The 17,777-nt window shown below is 57.5% G+C and overlaps 1 protein-coding gene across 4 annotated transcripts in view; it reads left to right on the plus strand.

The window, feature by feature from the left end:
* KIAA0930 (KIAA0930 ortholog) overlaps nucleotides 1-17,777 on the plus strand; it is a 39,534-nt gene that overhangs the window by 865 nt on the left and 20,892 nt on the right. For 2 of the 4 annotated variants that reach the window (XR_015253236.1, XM_086712032.1), the window contains exon 1: nucleotides 48-279. The exons of 1 other annotated variant lie outside the window; for it this stretch is intronic. Coding sequence is in view for 2 of the 3 variants with exons in the window: in XM_086712032.1 (XP_086568158.1) it covers nucleotides 63-279 (217 nt within the window). In the remaining variant the exon portion in view is untranslated. Of the gene's footprint in view, nucleotides 1-47; nucleotides 280-4,629; nucleotides 4,821-17,777 lie in introns of those variants that run through there. One more of the 4 variants, XM_086712034.1, reaches the window with a different exon arrangement.

A 17,777-nucleotide genomic window follows, 5' to 3' on the forward strand; every position in this document is an offset into this window, starting at 1 on the left:
GGGCGGCGGGGCGCGCCGGGGGCCCCGGCGGGCGCGGCGCGGGCGATGAGCCGGGGCCCGGCATGGCCTCTGCGCGGCCGCCGGGCCGGGCCTGCGCCTCGGCGCCCGCGGCCGCGGGGCTCCGGGCCGGGCCGCCCGCCCTCGCCGCCGCCGCCGCCGCCACCTCCCCCGAGCCTGCGGGCGGCGCCGAGGCCGAGGAGCGCTCGCTGCAGCGCATGCTGCGCGCCATAGCGGAGGAGCGCGGCCGTCTCAGCCTGCGCCGGGAGGTCTGCGGCCTCGGTGAGTGGGGTGGGCCGGGGCCGCCAGCGCCGCGGGTGTGCGCGCCTCGGTCTGTGCGTGCGACCCTGTCTCTGAGCCTGTCTCGGTCTCTCTGTGTCTCTGTCTCTGCGCCTCCGTCCGTCTCTGCGTGCGTCTCGGGCTCTGGGTCTTTCGGTGTCCGCGTCTCTCTCCGCCTCTGCGTGCGTCTCTGTCTCTGGGTGTCTCCGTCTCTGCGCCTGTCTCCGTCTCTCTGTTAACGTCTCTGCGTGTGTCTCTATGCGTGTGTCTGTCTCTGTGTCTCTGGCTCTGCCTGTCGTGGCCTCCTCCATGCGCCCCCCAGGTCTCCACGTATGGGTTTTTCCTGTGTCCCTGTGTGTTGGTGTCTGATTTTGGTCCCAACAGCGGCTCTGCACACTCACGTCTCTGTGTCTCTTCCTCTTTCCCGGGTCACTCGGTGTCTCCCTCTGTCTGTCCCTTCGAGTGTGTCTGTCCATCCTTCTCCTTCCTCTCCGGGGTTGTGACAGGTCCCTTCCTTCTCTAGGAAGCCCTCCCCGGGGCTTCGGTGCCGCTGCAGGGAGTGTGGGCGTGGGATCCGGGGAGACCCTTAGCCCATCACCAGGCGGGGGCGGAACAGGCCCCCAGTGGGCTCTGGGCCGACCTCCCTGCCAGCGTGTCCGGGCCACCGTCCCCCGCTTCCTGAAGCCTTTGTCTTCCCGCACCTCTCCACACTGCCATTTCTTCCTCTCCCATTAGCTCCAACTGGGGACCTGTTGGGCCTTGCCCCCCCCCCCCTTCCCTGAACCCACCTACTCAGCGGAGGGAGCAGGGATTGCCGCCTCTCTGGGTGTGATCCTGCTTAGCTGAGGCCCTGAGTCCTACCTCTGCTGGTGGGGTGGGGTGGGGGGCACCTGGTATTGTTTGGAAACGCCTGGGGCTGAAGGTGTGGGTGGGGTCTCCCGGAGTGGCTGGGTATGAGGTAATCACTACTGTTGGATCCTGCCCGACCCGAGCCGAGGAGCCCCCTTCCTTGTAGTGTGTGGTTGTCATTTTTTTCCCATGAAAAGACCCCTCCCTTCTCCGTGCCGGCATGATTTCATACCACATTGTCAGCCAACACCCCCCCCCACCCCAATCTGAGCTGGGAGTTTCAGAGGGGGTGACAGCGTTGTGAAGAAGGGGATGCCAGCCTTGGAGATTCTACCCTTGCCCCCTTCCTTCACCACTGGGGAGTCCCAAAGTGCCAACATATCCCCTCTAAGGTCACACAGCAGCAGGGACATGGCACCCCTAGGGGTCCGGGCCCCTCGGCAGGCCACACCCTGAGTCTAGAGAGGAGAGGAAATGAATCCGAATCCTCGTGTTTTTTTTTTTTGTAGTTACCTTAGCAGAAGACTACGTGTCCCCTCAGGAAGCAGGTCCCAGCCCAGCCTGCCCCAGGAATGACCTTTCCTGGAGCGAGGGTGGGGTGCCTTGGAAGTAGGGACGGGCCAGGAAATGGGTTTCTCAGGTTTCTTTTCTGATAAGGCGTCAAGACTCAGTGTTGAGCAGACATTGAGGGATCCTCATGAGTGCATTCTGGCGTTCACTGAGCACCTACTGTGTGCCAGGCTGCGTGCCAGGCCCACCTGCCACCTGGCCCAGGATGTCTGGGACGGGAGGGGTCTGACGGACCATCTGCTCCAAGCCCCTCCGCCCAGTTTGCTCCCAAGCTCCGGGCAGCCCCTCCCCACCTCTCTGAGCACCTCCTCTCCTCTGCCAGGCCCCGCCCCCAGGAGCCCAGGGGGCTGTTCCCTGGGGCCGATCCTAATGAATTCTAGCACCTGACATTTCCGGAGCTGCTCACCCGGTGCCAGGGCCTTTATGCGCTCTGTCAGTTCCATTCTGACTTGGCCTGATAGGAGTGTCATCTCCGTTTCACAGATGAGCAGGAGGTTCTGGGAGGGGGGAGGCTTGCCCAGGGAGAGCCAGTGAGGAGGTGGCAGAGCTGGGGTTGACCTGTGGCCAGTCTGACAGCAGAGCCTGCCGTGTCCCTCCACTGCTCCCCAGATGTCCCTGGCCAGGCCTCGCCGTGCCTGTCGCCCTGGGAGTTTCAGAGGGGAGTGACAGTGACAGTCACAGAGGGGAGTGGCATCTGGGGAGGAGAAATGCCCTGTAGTTCCCGTGTCTCCTCTCCGGGCACGCGGTCCCCACTCCCACACCCTTCCCCCCTCCCCTCCTCCCTCCTGCCTTACCCACCCCCCAACCCCCGTCCTGAACTCCTGAACTCCTGAACTCTGTCCCTGTGGTGCTCTGATGCTCTGTGCTTTTATGCCTGCTCTCTTCTCCTCCCGGAAGGCCACCCCTACTCCCCTGCTCCACGCACACCTACAGGGCTCTCTCCAGGCCTCAGCTCCAGTGCCACCACCCTAGTGGCCCCACCTCCCCTTCCTGTGCCACTGCCTAGGCTCCTTGTGCCCGATGCATGTCTTCTGGATCATCAGGCTGATTGTGGCGCTGTAATAGTCTGTGTGACCGTGTCCCCGGTTAGCAAGCGAGCCCCTTGAGGCCACTGCCCAGTCTGTGACTCCTCAGTGCCCAGCACAGGGCACGTGCAGAGCAGGCACCCAGTAAACATTTAGCAGCACCAGGGAGAGGCTTTCTGGACGAGTAAATAAGGGTATGGGTGTATAGAGAGTAGAACCTTAGCCTCTTAGAAGGGTGCGCTCTGTCGCTCTTTCATTTTTCACGAGAGAAATGCTGTGTTCAGAGAGGGCCAAGCTGAATAGTGACCTAATGCCAGAGTACAGTCAGGACCCAGTGGGTGGCCTGCCCACCCAGAACGCCGCCCCCAAAGAACCTTCGCGTGTCCAGCAGGTCGCCCGGCCCTTTCTTCTCCACTTCACAGCTGTGACAACCTGTTACGTTCCTGCATTTAAACCTCCCAGATTGTTGCCGTGGTTGTTCAATTAAAGCTGAGGCTCTTGAGAACCACGCCATGTTCTCTGAGGTTGTTTTGAAGGTGTGAGGGAGCCTCTGGTGGAGACGCTTGACCCTAGACACACTGTTGTCATTTCTGAGTCACAGCGTCTGTCTAAGATGGGAGAAAGCGACTGCTTCTCCCCCCCCTCCCCCCGCCCCAGGGATTGTCACTTGGCTGTGATGATGAAAGGCACCTCGTGGATCCAAACCTGTCTTTTGAATCTTCTCTTCGGCCGCGTCTGCCGCGGAGACGTGCTTTGCGGGTCAGGCAGGGGGATCGGGCCTGGTCCTGCCTGCTCGTGCCTGGTGGGAGGGCACCGCTGAGCAGGGGAGAGAAGCCGGGTGCGCAGGTGACTCAGCCGGAGGAGAGACCCTGCTGGAAGCAGCCAGGGCTGTGGCTCCTCCGAGCAGGATTGTAGGGTTTTATCCACAGGAAGCTGCTTGGGATTCCAGGCAGCTCCAGGGATTCAGATTCTCGGGCTGAATCTGTTGTGTGATGCCGACGTCTGGACCAGAAGCGGATCTAGCCCGACGCCTCCTCCCGGGCCCTGGACGTCAGCTGAAGCGTCCCGTACCGGGAAGGCTCCCTCTCAACAGAGGCAGCACCCCGCTGACGTTCAATGGGGCCGCGTGGACTTGACCTGGCCCCGGGGTCTGGTGTGCACCGTGGACAGGCGCTGGGAGGGGAGGGGCGGGGCCTACATCGTGCTGAATGTCTTTGGGCTCTGCCTGGGCCGAACACCTTTCAGAGCGGCTCTGCCTAGACCGATGTCCCCTTTTAGGTGGCCTAGGGCATTCTCTCTCTGGCCGGGAGTGCTGGCAGGGGGGCGGGGAGAGGAGTGTTCCGTGTTCACTGTTTCCTTTTATTCTTGAAATCGTCCTATAAGGTGGGTATCGGTACGCTCTTCTCTTTGTCCTGAGGACCAGATGCAGGTTTCGAGGTGAAGTAACGTGTCCCCGGGTCCGTGGCTCGTAAGTGGCAGGATGTGTCTGAGCCTTCGCTGTCAGCAGCGTTGGGACCCACCCATACCTGTCCTCAGGGTGCTGGTGGTCCAGTCGTCACAGGTGTGCGCAGGTGGATTGAGGAAGGGCCCAGGTGGAGGCATGAGAGGTTCCCTCAGGGGCCACAGAGGAGGGAGCCACCACGGCTGCTCAGGGGGATTGTGCAGTGTGGGGCCTTTGAGAGGGGCCACGGCAGGGCAGGACTTGCCTGGGCGGAGTGGGGGAGGCTGGCCCGGCTGGAAGAGAGTGGAGGCTGCAGCAGTGGTCTGGGCCCTCGGCCCGGCCTCGGGGGGTTTTGTGGCCATTGACTTGGGCTGCCTGCCCTGTGCCCGTCGCACGGCAGCTGCAGTCATGCCCATGGGGGTAGAGTCTGTTGGCACCCCATTTTGCAGGTGAGAAAAGCAAGCTTCAGGAAGCCAGGCGACTCACCCAAAGTCATGTCTCTGGGAGGTGGCAGGAGTGGGATTTGTGGCGTTCCAGCTGCGGCCCGTCAGATGCCGGTAGCCATCCTGCAGGGGGTTCGTGGAATGAGCCAGAAGGAATGAAGTGGGGAAACTGCCTTCCAGGGAGCCTGCCAGCCTGGCCCTTTCCCATTTTGCTGGGTGCGGCGTAGCTGGGCATCGGTGGGGGGGGGGGGGGGGGTGCGGGGAGGGGGTTTAGCGGGAGGTGTGGCTGGGAGGGAAGACTGGGGGCTGAGCCTCTGTGAAGTGGCGACCCAGAGTCTGTGGCGTCACGGGAATTGCAGGAGAAGTGACAGCTTCACGGGCAGCGTGAGGAGCAAACGAGACAGGGCAGGTCCAGACCCTACACGGAGTCGGACCCCAGCCTTGCTTTTGCTGTTGCTGCTACAGAGGATACAGAGCACCCGGGCCGGTGCCCGTGCATGGAATTGGGGTTGTGCTTGTGCGGTCCCTGAGGACAGTTCCCCGGGGTTCCCTGGGGCCCCACGCCCTCCAGCCCAACCGAGGCAGGCTGGGCCGGGTCTGGGCCCGTGCTGTGGGGAGGAAGTGTAACCGTTTGCGTGGTGAGTGGTGCCTCTTTCGGTTCCTGGGCCTATTTTTAAGGCCTGTGGGTTCCGGCCTCTGTCCGTTTCTGGGGCTGGAGGAGGCCGCCCTGTGGTCTCTCCTGAGGCAGGGACTCTGTGTCCTTTCAGGGAAACCTGAGGACTTTGGACCTCACACTTCAGAGACCAGGCAAGGGGCGCCTGAGGGCTCAGTCGGTGGAGCGTCCGATTTTGGCTCAGGTCATGATCTCACGGTTCCTGAGTTCGAGCCCCACATCGGGCTCGCTGCTGTCAGCACAGAGCCCACTTTGGATCCTCTGTTTCCCCCCCGCCCCTCCCCCACCTGTGCGCGTGCACTCTCTCTCTTTCAAAAATAAATACACATTAAAAATAAATAAATAAATGAGGAGACCAAGGGTCACATCTGCAGGGCTGTCTCTGCAAGGCAAGAGTGTGAGAGGTTGTGTGGCCTGCCCAGGGTGGGTGCCGTGGCCCCTCATGGCCATATTTGCCTCCTTCCCTGAGCCTGGAAGCCTCGGGAATACCCGCTGAGCCGTGAGGCCACTCAGGAGAATCCGCACGCAGGATACTTGTTAAAAAAACAGCCTCAGACGCCCAAAACCAAAAATTTTTTTTTTTCCATTGAGAAAGTGTTCCACGCACATTACAGACACTGGAAAATTTAAGAGGATGGGAAAAAAATCACAGTTCCAATCATGCAGCAGAGCAAAGGCTTGCTTTCCAATCCTTCTAAAGCCTTCTTAAGGAATACTCGACATTCCAGACACAAAGTTTCCTAGTCACGCTTTCTTACTCAAAACTCCTGAAGCATCTGCCGTGCTGTTCAAACGAAACACCGTCGCAACGACCACAAGGTCATTGGGTGGCTGTGCCCTCGTTTCCTGGATTGGTCTTACCTCGTGGGAAACTTAGCTTGGATCCAGGTTTTCAGCCGGCCTCCTGGTTTGGGCTCAGGCAGCAGAATGTCCTGTGGGTCACAGCCCGGCCTGGGGAAGCCGGATGGACAGGAAGGATCCGGAAGTCCACCGGCCCGACCCTGTGTCTGCACAGACAGCGGGGTGAGGCTCAGAGAGGACCCTGCCACATGTGGACCACAAGGGGCAGGGTGCCTGATCTGACCCACCTGTAGCCCCCCGCACAGGTGAGAGAGAGAGCTGATTAGCGACAGGGCAGAGGCAGAGGCTCCCTTATTTTCCGTTTGCAGTGACAGGGCCAGGACGTGTGAGGGGGAGAAGCTCAAGTGCACCCCTTTCAGGGCCCCCGTCGGCTACAGACGGGGGTTGGGATGTTGCTTTTGGACCTGCAGGTAAGGGGTTGGAGCGGCTGGAGTTGAGCCCGCAGCGGTGGGGGCCAAGGTCGGGGGCCACCCAGCTTGGAAGGAGCCTTTGCCCAGCCCAGGCTGGGCGGCAGGAGCATCAGCTCAGTTAGAGAGGGACCCCCTCCTTTTAAAAAGGGAGTCCTGGGGCGCCCGAGTGGCTCAGTCGGTTAAGCGTCTGACTCTTGCTTTCGGCTCAGGTCATGATCTCACGGTTCTTGAGTTCGAGCCCCAAGTAGGGCTCTGCGTTGCTGGTGTGGAGCCTGCTTGGGATTCTCTCTCTCAGAATAAGTAAAGAAACTTTGAAAAAAAAAAAAAATAAGTAGAAGGGAGTCCCGTGTCTGACATGACATGAGACAAACATCCGGCCAGCTTGAGTTTTTAAAAGAATATAGGGGCGCCTGGGTGGCTCATTCGGTTGAGCGTCCGACTTCAGCTCAGGTCACGATCTCACAATCTGTGAGTTCGAGCCCCGCGTCGGGCTCTGTGCTGACAGCTCAGAGCCTGGAGCCCCCTTCGGATTCTGTGTCTCCCTCTCTCTGCCCCTCCCCTTGTCACACTCTCTCTCTCCCTCCCTCTCTCTCTCTCTCAAGAATGAATAAACGTTTAAGCAAATTAAAAAAATATATATATACATATATATTTCCCTCCCTTGAAAGACCAGCAAATACTTGAAAAATGTCTGTTGGCAAAGCAGAGAAGAGGGGGCTTAGTTTTCAGGTTTTTGTCTTGTTGGTGGAGTTGTTGTTCCTGTTTATCTTTCAGGTAAAACCCCTTTGCTTTTGGATGTGGTTTGAAAAATCTTGAAAAACGCCTTTTAGACTTGGGTTTCTTAAGACAGTGCGGAGGCAGGATCCTCTCCCTCCCTCGCGGAGGAGGGAAACGCTCCCTCTGCCTGGGTCTGGCCTCACCCTGTGTGCTGGAGATCTGCGCCTCTCTGTGGCCCTTGGGGGGCGGGGGTGGCTCTCCGGCCGCTTCCCGGCCCCTTGACAGAATCAGCGCCCCTGCCACCCCGCCAGTCCCACCAGTCCTGTGCCGCTGCTCTCCCTGCTCTGTGTGTGGCCTCCCCTCCCTCGCCCCCGCCCTGCCAGGCTCCCCCTTCCCTCCTGGGCTGTCAGTGCTGTGGCAGCTCAAGGTGGGCTGACCAGCCCAGGGAGGGGGTGGCGGGGGTGGTGTGGGTGATGGGTGGATGGATAGGTATCCAAGGGGTGCTGGGGAGGGGTGTCCCTTGAGTGGGCCTTCCTCACGGAACTGGCTGCCTGGCAGAGACCAAGAGTGGGGAAGAGGGCAGAGAAGATTCAGAATTTAATTTTTCCCAAGTGCTGTGCTGCTTTGGGGAAACCACTGCGCCTCTCTGTTCTCCTTGCAGGGTAGGACCGATTTTGTTGTGCCTCCACCTAGGGCAGAGGTCAGCCTCCAGACCCAGAGTGTCGGAGAGTGTCACGGAGGCTGCCTGTGACAGGCGACAGAGCCCGGGGTCGAATCCAGACTGTGGGCAAGGCCCTTCTCCCCTCTGGCTCTCAGTGTCCTCTTGCATCAAGTGAGGGAAGGAAGGTTGACCTGGAGCAGCGTTCTCAGCCCGCAGTGCCCGGACGTGTGTTCACCAGGCCACAACGCCACTGCCTGAAACCGAGCAGGGCCACTGACACCGCCTCAGGGAGCTCGGTGCCACTGGGGTGCCGTGGCTCGGGACGGCAGGAATGAGATGGGAAGAGGCAGAAATGGGAAGCGTCACGGATCCCACCCCCCAACAAGGCGGAAACGAGGACCCTGTCCTTCTGCCACCCGGGGCCCCGGCCTCGCCCTCAGGCTGCAGCCTTCATGACCAGCAGGTCCCCAGCTGCGTTTGCGGGGCCTCCCTGGGTGATGCCAACACGGTGCCACCTGCCCGATTCCAGATTCCTCCCGACCCCAGGAGGAGGGGAGCGGCCCCCACGCGGCGGGGCTCCGTGCAGCTGCAGGGCGCAGGGGTGCGGGCCTGTCTGCGCAGAGGCGCTGCGCCCGGAGCCCGCCGGGGAGGCCACGAAGCCCGCTTGCTCCCGCAGAGGGTGGGAGCCAGAGCAGCCACGGCCCCGTACAACCCTGTGGCGAGGGGTGTTCGCCCCATTGGCAGGTGAAAACGGCGAGGCCCAGAGAGGCCGGGGCGCTTTGTTCAGGGTCGTGGAGCAGCGAGGGTGGGGCTCGAGGCTGTGGCCTGTGCGCTCTCGCGCTCAGACCCGCCGTCTCCCCAAGGGGAGGCGTTTGGCACCCACTCACCCCGTGGCCTCGCCCGGTCTGGTGTGTGAGCAGGAGCCGGGCCGCCTGGTTTCCACAGTGAGGGGAAGGGGATCGCGACACGGAGACAGATGTGGGACTGGCCCCTCCTGAGCCCGCGGCTGTGCGGCCCAGGGCCGTGACCCAGACCTGGGGGGGGGGGGGCGGGGAGGGAGCAGGCCCCCTGGGGGGCTGGGGAGGGTGCGTTGGGCGCGTCCGTGCGCTAGGGGACGTTGGCATTGGTGCGCAGAATGGATGCTGTCATGTGGCCTGGAGTCCCTCTCGCCAGGCTGTGTGTCCGCAGGGACCCAGTGCTTGGAGCGGGCGGGCTGTGGACGCCTTGCAGGGCTGACCTAGGCCTCTGGGGCTCTGTGACCTGCCCCCACCCAGGTAGCCTGTGGAGGTGGGGCCCTGGGCCGTGGCCAGGGCCACGAGCAAGTGGTCTCCTGCCCAGGCAGCGGGGTGGGGCGCAGGTGGGCGCGAGGGTGGCCGGTCACAGCTCCGGTCTGGCGTGGGGCACCTTGCACGTGTGTCTGGGAGCCTCGGTGACCCTGCAGAACCGCAGCTTGTCTCATAGGCTCTGTTTTAATGTGTCAGAGCGAAGCAGTGAGTCAGGAGTTCAAACAAGGCCACAGCAATGACGAGCTCACAGGAGATGGAGCTTTGAATGTGCGGCTACTCTCGGGCCATAAGTGCTCCGGCAGGATTGAGGTATCTGGGAGCACTTTGTGGGGAGTGAGGTGTGGCGTTGAGTGACAGTGGCCGCGGGGCATTTGCAGGCGCTGCCGTTCTGGAGAGTCCAGAGGATCGCTTTTGGGAACCTCGGGCCAAGGACCACTCGGGCGGACGCCCTGCCCCGTGAGAGCGACCTGGCGGTCAGGGTCAGGGTTTATTTTCACTATGCCCAGGGCCTCATGCAGAGCCCGCTCTCGGAGCCGGTGCTGATCCGCCCTGGCATGGATTCCAGTCCCAAGTCCCAAGGCCCATTATGGCCCTTCTGGGTAACCTGGGTCAGGTGCCTCTGTTTCCCGCACCGCGAAGTGGGTCATTAGGGAGATCCCGGATGTGACCGAGGGTTGTAAACGCGCTTCGAGGATTTCACGGCGCCGTGCATGTGTGAGAAGGGGTCGGGAGTAAAGCGCTTGCTGGTGGAGGCTCTGGGCGAGCGTCAACGCTTCCTTCCGTGGTGTCTGTCCTCTGAGCCAGCTGGAAGCCGGAGGTCGGTCATCATGACGTATTTATTTGTTCAGCCTTCGCTGGTGCCTGCTGGGGGCCCCACCCTGTGCTGGGTACTGGGTCATCCTGCCAGCAAGGTGTCTCGTCCTGGAGGGGAGGGACACCCAGGCAGGTGTGTGGAGCCGGCGTGCCGAGGCCGTGGCCTAGAGCTAGGAGCGCGGCTCGGAAGGCAGCCCCGGGCAGGAGTCTGGTCCTGCCGCCTACTTGGAACTTGACGTCAGACGGGTGACTCGAGCTGCGAGCTTCACGTTCCTCATCAGCTGAATGGAAGCAGTGACTTTACCTCACAGGGTGTCTGAGCTGGAGTGTGCATCGGAGGCGGAAGGGATCAGGTGCTCGGGTGCAGGTGGCCTGGGGCGGTGGGGGGAGGTGACAGCTGCGGTGTCAGCACAGACAGGCTTGAGACCAGCACGGCCGGGGGCAGAGACCCTACGGTGGGGGGACTGTTAGGCTGAGGCTACGTTGGAGTTTGGCCAGGGAGGAAGGGCAGGGACCACACTGTAGACTTTGGGGGGGCTGTCTGGAGGGCCTGGCTCATATGGTGAGGAGGACGGGGAACCGGGCAGGGGTGTGGGGCCTCACCCGATCTGGCCACCTTGCATCACCGAAACCCCATGCTTCCCGGAGGACTGGCCAGGCCCGTGGGATCCCTCACGTGGGGACCCGTCTGACCAGTGCTTCCCCTTCCAAGGGCCTCGTCACCACAGCCGGGCACCCCAGCCGGGCACCCCCGCAGCTTCTTTGTTTGTCTTCTGTGCCCCGAGGCAGGGTCTTCAGCTAGCTAGGAGCACTGAGAGGCACGAGTTGGTGAAAGGCCTATTGAGGGGCCACAGAGGCCTATTCATCCCGCCCCGGCTGCAGGGGTGTGCGGGTGGCCAGGGGCCAAGGTCTCCCTGGGACTCTCCCCAAAGAGGCTAGTTGACCTCCCACCTTTGGGAGGGGGCCAGGCGGAGCAGAGGCGTGCTCTCAGGAGGCCCCTCCCCACAGCAGAGAGACTCTGCCCCACTCCCTCCCCGCCCAACCCTTCAGGGCTCCCCTGGCCCCTGCCAGCATGGAGGCCCGGAGGCCCCATTCAGTGGGATCCTCTTCAGCTCTGGCTCCCACTGGGCATCTTTACCCCTGGGCCCCTTCCCCATCCGGCCTCACCGGGCATCGCCCCACAGGGGGGCCTTGAATGTTCTTCCCCTGCCCTCGCCCACTTAACCTGTAGGTTTGAGCCCTCACATGAAATCCCTCCTCGGGGGAGCCTCCCTAGTGCTCCTGACCCTTACCGAGGCAGTATTAACACTCGTGTGTGTGTGTGTGTGTGTGTGTGTGTGTGTGTGTGTGTGTGTATGTGCGTGCGCGCGTGGCTGAGTTGTGGATAAATCCTCCCTCCCCTGATGCTCCGGGGGGCAGGGGCCGCCCCACACCCCGCACTGAGCATCCAGCCCCTACGAGTGGCACCCCATGCCTTTTGGCTCCAGATTAAGCAAGGTGTGGATGGGAGTGACCTTGGACAACCGTGTCTTCACTGGTAAATAAGACCCGCTTCACATAGTGTTAACGTCGGCGATACAAGTATTCAGCACAGTGCCTGGCACTCGGTAAACCCTCGGTGTTATTTCAGTTCAGAAGTGTTTATACGACAGAGTATGTGACAACCAGGAAGAGTCATTCTAGCACTCTGAACACGAACCACCGTGGGCCTTTGGTTTACTTCCTTCAGTCTGTCTTAGGCTTATTCATTTGCTTATTTGTGAGGGGGGGAGGGGAAGAGAGAGAGGGAGAGGGAGAGAGAGAATCCCAAGCAGGCTCTGCGCTCTCAGCTCAGAGCCCGAAGTGGGACTCGATCTCACAAACCATGAGGTCCTGGCCTGAGCCGAAACCCAGAGGCAGACATCTAACCGAATGAGCCACCCAGGCGCCCCTTCTGTGACTTTGAGAACAGAACACGCTCAGGGCACTGAACTCGAAGGGTATGAGGAGAGTCATCGTGAAGAAGGCCCCTTTCTCTGTAGCCCGTCTTGGGACGCCGTGGTGGCACCAGCGAGGGCGTGAATAACGCTTGCTCACCCGCCAGCGTCCTGGGGAGGGCTTCCCGTGTATCCGCTCATTAAAACCCCCAGCAACCCCGAGAGGTGGTTTCCATTCTTACTGTGGTTTTACAGGTGGAACACAGGGGCCTGGGGTCTGCCAGGCACCGGCCAGAACCGCTGGAGCCCGGCGCCCGCCCTCCTGTGCCTCGGAGCGCCAGCGTTCGGTCGCGGCCGGCTGTCCCGTTAGCAGGGGGGACCCCTCGGGCTGCTTTGCTGCTCACTTTATCCTAGAGACCTTTCCTCACTGGCACAGGTAGAGCTCTTTCCCTTCTCGTGGAACAGCCGCATCGCAGCCCGCTCTGGAAAGGATCTCTGACCTCTGTCGTGACTTCCCTGTTGAGGGGACCATCCCAGTATTTCGCAAAGGGCTACAATTGGTTGCATTATTTGGGGCAAACCCTCGGGAGGAGGATTGCTGGGTGGGAGGGATGAGCCATTTGTGGTTTTCGTTCCCTGCCGTGTCCGCGGAGATCGTTACCCGGTCCCCTTCTGCCGCCAGACGCGAAGTCCTGTTCCTCGGCATCGCCTTCACCCGGGGGTGTTGTCAGGTGTTTAGATTTTTGTCGATCGAAGAGGCGAAAAGTAGACGTTTGTGGTTTTCACGTGACATTCCTGTAATTGTGTAAGTGGAGACTGTTTTCACGTTTGAATCTCCCCTCGCCGTTTGGATCTGCCTTTGCTTTGCATCCTGTTTCATTTTGTGTGCATTAGATGAAACGTGTTATTTATTAGGGAAAATCAACCTCAGTTAAGCGGTCCAGTAATTTTGGGGCGCCTGGTGGCTCGGTCGGTCAAGCGCCTCATTTCAGCTCAGGTCATGATCTCCCAGGTCGTGAGTTCGAGCCCCACATTGGACTCTGTGCTGACAGAGCGGAGCCTGCTTTGGATTCTGTGTCTCCCTCTCTTTCTGCACCCCCCCTCCCGCCCCCAACGCTCACTCTCTCAAAAATAAATAAACGTTAAAAAATAAAAAAAAAAAGAGTTCCAGTAATTTTTCTGGTGTGTGTTTTCTTTTGTTTATGATGCATGTGGTGCTTTTTTTTCCCCCCATAGAAATATTTTATTTTTATGTAGTTTGATTAATCTTTTCTTTGAAATCTTATGCGGTCTATTTAGAGAGGCTTTTTCGGGGCGCCTGGGTGGCGCAGTTGGTTAAGCGTCCGGCTTCAGCCAGGTCACGATCTCGCGGTCCGTGAGTTCGAGCCCCGCGTTGGGCTCTGGGCTGATGGCTCAGAGCCTGGAGCCTGTTTCCGATTCTGTGTCTCCCTCTCTCTCTGCCCCTCCCCCGTTCATGCTGTGTCTCTCTCTGTCCCAAAAATAAATAAATGTTGAAAAAAAAAAAATTTTAGAGAGGCTTTTTCATCTCTGAGAATAAAAAAATTCTCTCACAGTTAATTTATTGATTTTTTTTTTACGATTTTACTTTTAACATTAAAAGCTTTGATCTTCTGGGGTTTATTTTGGTTGAGCACAGACCCAGCCTCGTTCTTTTTCCTAAGCCTGCCAGTTGCCCCAAGACCAGTTGCTGAAGAGTTGGTCTCCAGCCTGCTTGAAGCGCCATGTTTATATAAACTAAATTACAGTGTGTTTTTTCCGTGCTTGCTTGCTGTGTTCTTCCCTTGATGTCTGCTGAAGTGCTATCACCGTGTTGCTTTCATTAACCGGTTCGTTCATGTCACTTGCTTATTCAGTTAGCCAGTATTTATTGCTTCCTGTAGGCTGAGCACTCTTCTAGGGACTAAGCATGCAGCCGTGAACAGTATGATCACAGGGGAAAAATATTCATACCTTCACGGAGCTTACGTTCTCATGGGGCATCTCTGTCCTCCTGGGGGCGGGTGTTGGCAAAGCGTGGGCCAGTTCTGGCCTGATGCCTGTTTTTGTGTAAATAAACTTGTGTTCGAACATAGCCATGCCCATTTCTTCACATGTTGCTCTGGGTGATTTTGTACTTGAGACAGGACCATATGGCCTGCAGAAGCTAAAGTATTTTCTGTCTGGACCTTTTCAGGCAAAGCGTGTTGACTCCTGTCCTAATGAAAGGCCGAGAGCAAAGTAAATAAATAGGTAAAATGCGGATGATGTGCTACAGTGCCAGGTTCAGGAAGCTGGAGAGGAGATGTTGGGGTGGGGTTTGCAGGTTTTAGTCGGGTCAAGGGCTTGGAAAGGCTTCCCCGAGAAGGTAGGTGTTTGAGTGAGGTGCTGGAGGGAGGCCAGGAAGCACCTGATGGAGATTCGGAGGAAGTATCCCCCGCAGGGAGGATTTAAGCAGGGAAGGGACAAGAACTGATTTCACAGGACCAGTTAGAAAGCCGTACCAGTAACGCAGGCCGGCAGGCGATGGTGGCTTGGGCCCGGGTGGAACAGTGGTTCCTGAGAGATGGTTGGATCCCAGGTTTGTGAGAAGATGGAATCCATGAAATGATACAAAGTCACAGTGGCAGGGAAAACAAAGGAAGCAATGGTAGAAATGAACAAATGTGTACATTAACAAACCTGCCCAAGAAAATGATGGAAAAGTTTTTGTTGGAGTCCGCTTCTGGTTGAGATGGTAACCGGAAGGTGATGCGGGGTCGGGACGTTTCTCGGTTTGTTTTCTAGCATCCGGTGAGCCTCGGCGTTGTATTTGCCACAAGTCTGTGGGTTAACAGGTCCCCGCTCTCTCCTCTGTTCTTGACCTCGCTGGTTGGTTTCTGTCCTGCAGGTAGACCTGTGCGAGGCGGACGAAGGCACCCCACGGCCCCGGGCAACACCAAAGGGTGATGATGGGTGGTTGGGGCTGTTAGTAGTGCCTGAGGGTTTTTAGCTTTTTCCGGTGTGGTTTTTAACAACGATAGGAACTCTGTCCCCACATGGTTCTTCCCGAAGTGTCCTGGCCGTTCGCGCTTATTCGGACACATTCTCTTGGCATTTTCTGTTGGCTCATGTTAGATTACCAAGTCGCTCCCTCTGTGATTTGAATATTCCCAGCTAAGATCTCGGCAAACCTGTCAATTATTCAAGTCTTTGAAAAAAACTCTGAACGGAGTATTTCTTCCCGTTACACCTTCTGCCTGGATTTATGCTTAAGACTTCTAGTGTTTGAATAATTTTTCAGTTGAGTTTTTTGCATTTTCCAAGTCAGGTATAATGTCATCTGTAAGTCATGATAATTTTACTGGACTTTCACGATTTCTATTCTTAATATCTTCGTTGTCTAATTGCAGTGTCTAATATCTTATCTAGTACCTAATTATACTGGGTTGTGATAATACTTAATTTGTCTCCAACTTTTTCTACTTGAGCTGTAGACCATGTTTAAGGAGCTATTCATTCATTCGTATTTTATGGAGAATTAAAAAAAATTTTTTTTAACGCTTATTATATATTGAGAGACAGAGAGAGACACAGAGCATGAGCAGGAGAGGGGCCGAGACGGGGAGGCACAGAACCCGAAGCAGGCTGCAGGCTCCGAGCTGTCAGCACAGAGCCCGACGCGGGGCTCGAACTCACAAACCGTGAGATCATGACCTGAGCCAAAGTTGGTCGCCCAACTGACGGAGCCACCGAGGCGTCCTGAGAATTTTTTTTTTTAAATCAAGAAGGGGTATTGTATTTTACTGAATGTTTTCTCAGTACCATGGAAATGATCACGTGTTATTATTATTATTTTTTTTGATCTGTCAATATATAGTGCATATAGGGATGGATTTCCTAATATGGGACTGTTTTTGTATTAGATTAAACCCTGCTTGGAAATAGCATATCCTTTTTATATTGCTTCGAAGATTTTTGTGTTGCTGTCCACAAGCCTGTGCTTTCCTGCATGCGCATGTATATGCATGCACTATTTTTGGAATCAACATTATGCTGCCTTGTTAAAAAGAATTTGCAGATTTCTTAGGCTCTAAAAATGTATGAGTCGCACTGGAACTAGCTGTTTCTTGAGGCTCTGGTAGAATTGCCCTCTCAAAAACATCTCTTGGCCTGCTACTCAAAGTACCTTTTTTAGAAGTGGCTCTCGGACAGTTTTCTCTGTTGTAATACACGGTTCTCATTTTTAATGGCTGTGAATGTTTTACTCGGGGTGTTGTTACAACGGCTTGCTTATTAAGCCACGTGGTTTAATGGTCTTAAAGTGGACGGGGGTGATTTCAAGGAATGCCTCCCAAAATCAAATTCACGATTTTTCAAAGGTCTGGTCAATGGACAATAATTTGCCGGAGGCAGGGGAAACAGTTGGACCCTTTGGGAGCTGACGGCTATTAGTTCTTCCCATATGGCCCATCGTCATTATTCATGGATCAGTATTTGGAAATTCACCTGCTTGCTAAAATTTATTGGTGGCCACCAAATCAGTACTTACGGTGCTTTCGTGATTAATTGCAGACATGCACACAGTGGTGAAAAGTTTGAGTTGCCTGACGGGTGCAGGTTACTCCCCCCCCCCCCCCCCCCCCCCCGCCCCGAGGTCGAACAAGGTGACATTATGCTTCTGCCTTGTCTCAGCTCATACGGTACACGAGTGTCCTTTTGCGGTCGATTTAGTGCCTGTATTTTGCATTTTTGTGCTTTGTGTTGGTGATTTTGCTGTTGAAAACACCACCAAGGGGCGCCTGGGTGGCTCAGTCGGTTGAGCATCTGACTTCAGCTCAGGTCGTGATCTTATGGTTCGTGAGCTCGAGCCCTGCTCCCAGTGAGCCCCACTTCTCTCTCTCTCTCTCTCTCTCTCTCTCTCTCTCTGCCCTTCGTTCACGTGCGCCCCCGTCTCAAAAAATAAAAATAACAAATAAAGCAACCCCAAGCATAATGCTTCGGTCTGTCTGGTCCCAGGCATGAGAAGGCTGTGACGGGCCCTTGTGGAGAAGGTCTGTGTGTTAAGTGAGCTTCGCACAGGCGCAAGTTACTGTGCTGTTGGCCTGCGTTCCGTGTTGACGAATCGACAATGTATTAAATCAGGTGTCCTGAAACAAACACACATAAAACAAGGTTGCGTGTTGATTGGTGGACGACAGTGTGTCCAGAGGCTTGCGGGAACCTAACTGGGTATCCCCTTAGGAGTGCTGGTGTGGCCCCGCCAACCCCGTGCTGGGGTGACAGTGTGACCCCGCTGACCCCACGCTGGGGTGACCCCGCTGACCGCGTGCTGGCGTGACATGGCCAACCCCGTGTTTCTGGCTACTTTAAAGAACATAACAGGGCGCCCGGGTGGCTCAGTCGGTTAAGCATCTGACTTCGGTTCAGGTCATGATCTCACTGTCCGTGAGTTCGAGCCCCGCGTCGGGCTCTGCACTGACGGCTCGGATTTGGATTCTGTGTCTCCCTCTCTCTCTGCCCCTCCCCCACTCATGCTCTGTCTCTGTCTGTCCCTCAAAAATGAATAAACGTTAAAAAAACAATTTTAAAGATGTTGCTTTAGGACCCCGGGCCAGCAGGGGAGGTGGCCCTCGGGCGGGGGGGGGGGTGGCTGTCTGCAGTGTTGCCCAGGTGAGTGGCCCAGCATCAGGAGCTGCCTGTCTCCCATAAGTCCCTCCACTGGGTTCAAGGGTCCTGAAAACCCGCTGGCGAAGGAGACAGGGACATAGGGATGGGGAGAGTGTTGCAGGTGAGGGAGCTCCCTGCTGGAGTGGCAGCTGCCTGACTAGTGACCCAGGGGATCTCTTGCTGGGCAGGC

Source organism: Puma concolor, chromosome B4 (genome assembly GCF_028749965.1).
Source record: "Puma concolor isolate L17-30 chromosome B4, mPumCon1.1.hap2, whole genome shotgun sequence".
Lineage (NCBI taxonomy): Eukaryota > Metazoa > Chordata > Mammalia > Carnivora > Felidae > Puma > Puma concolor.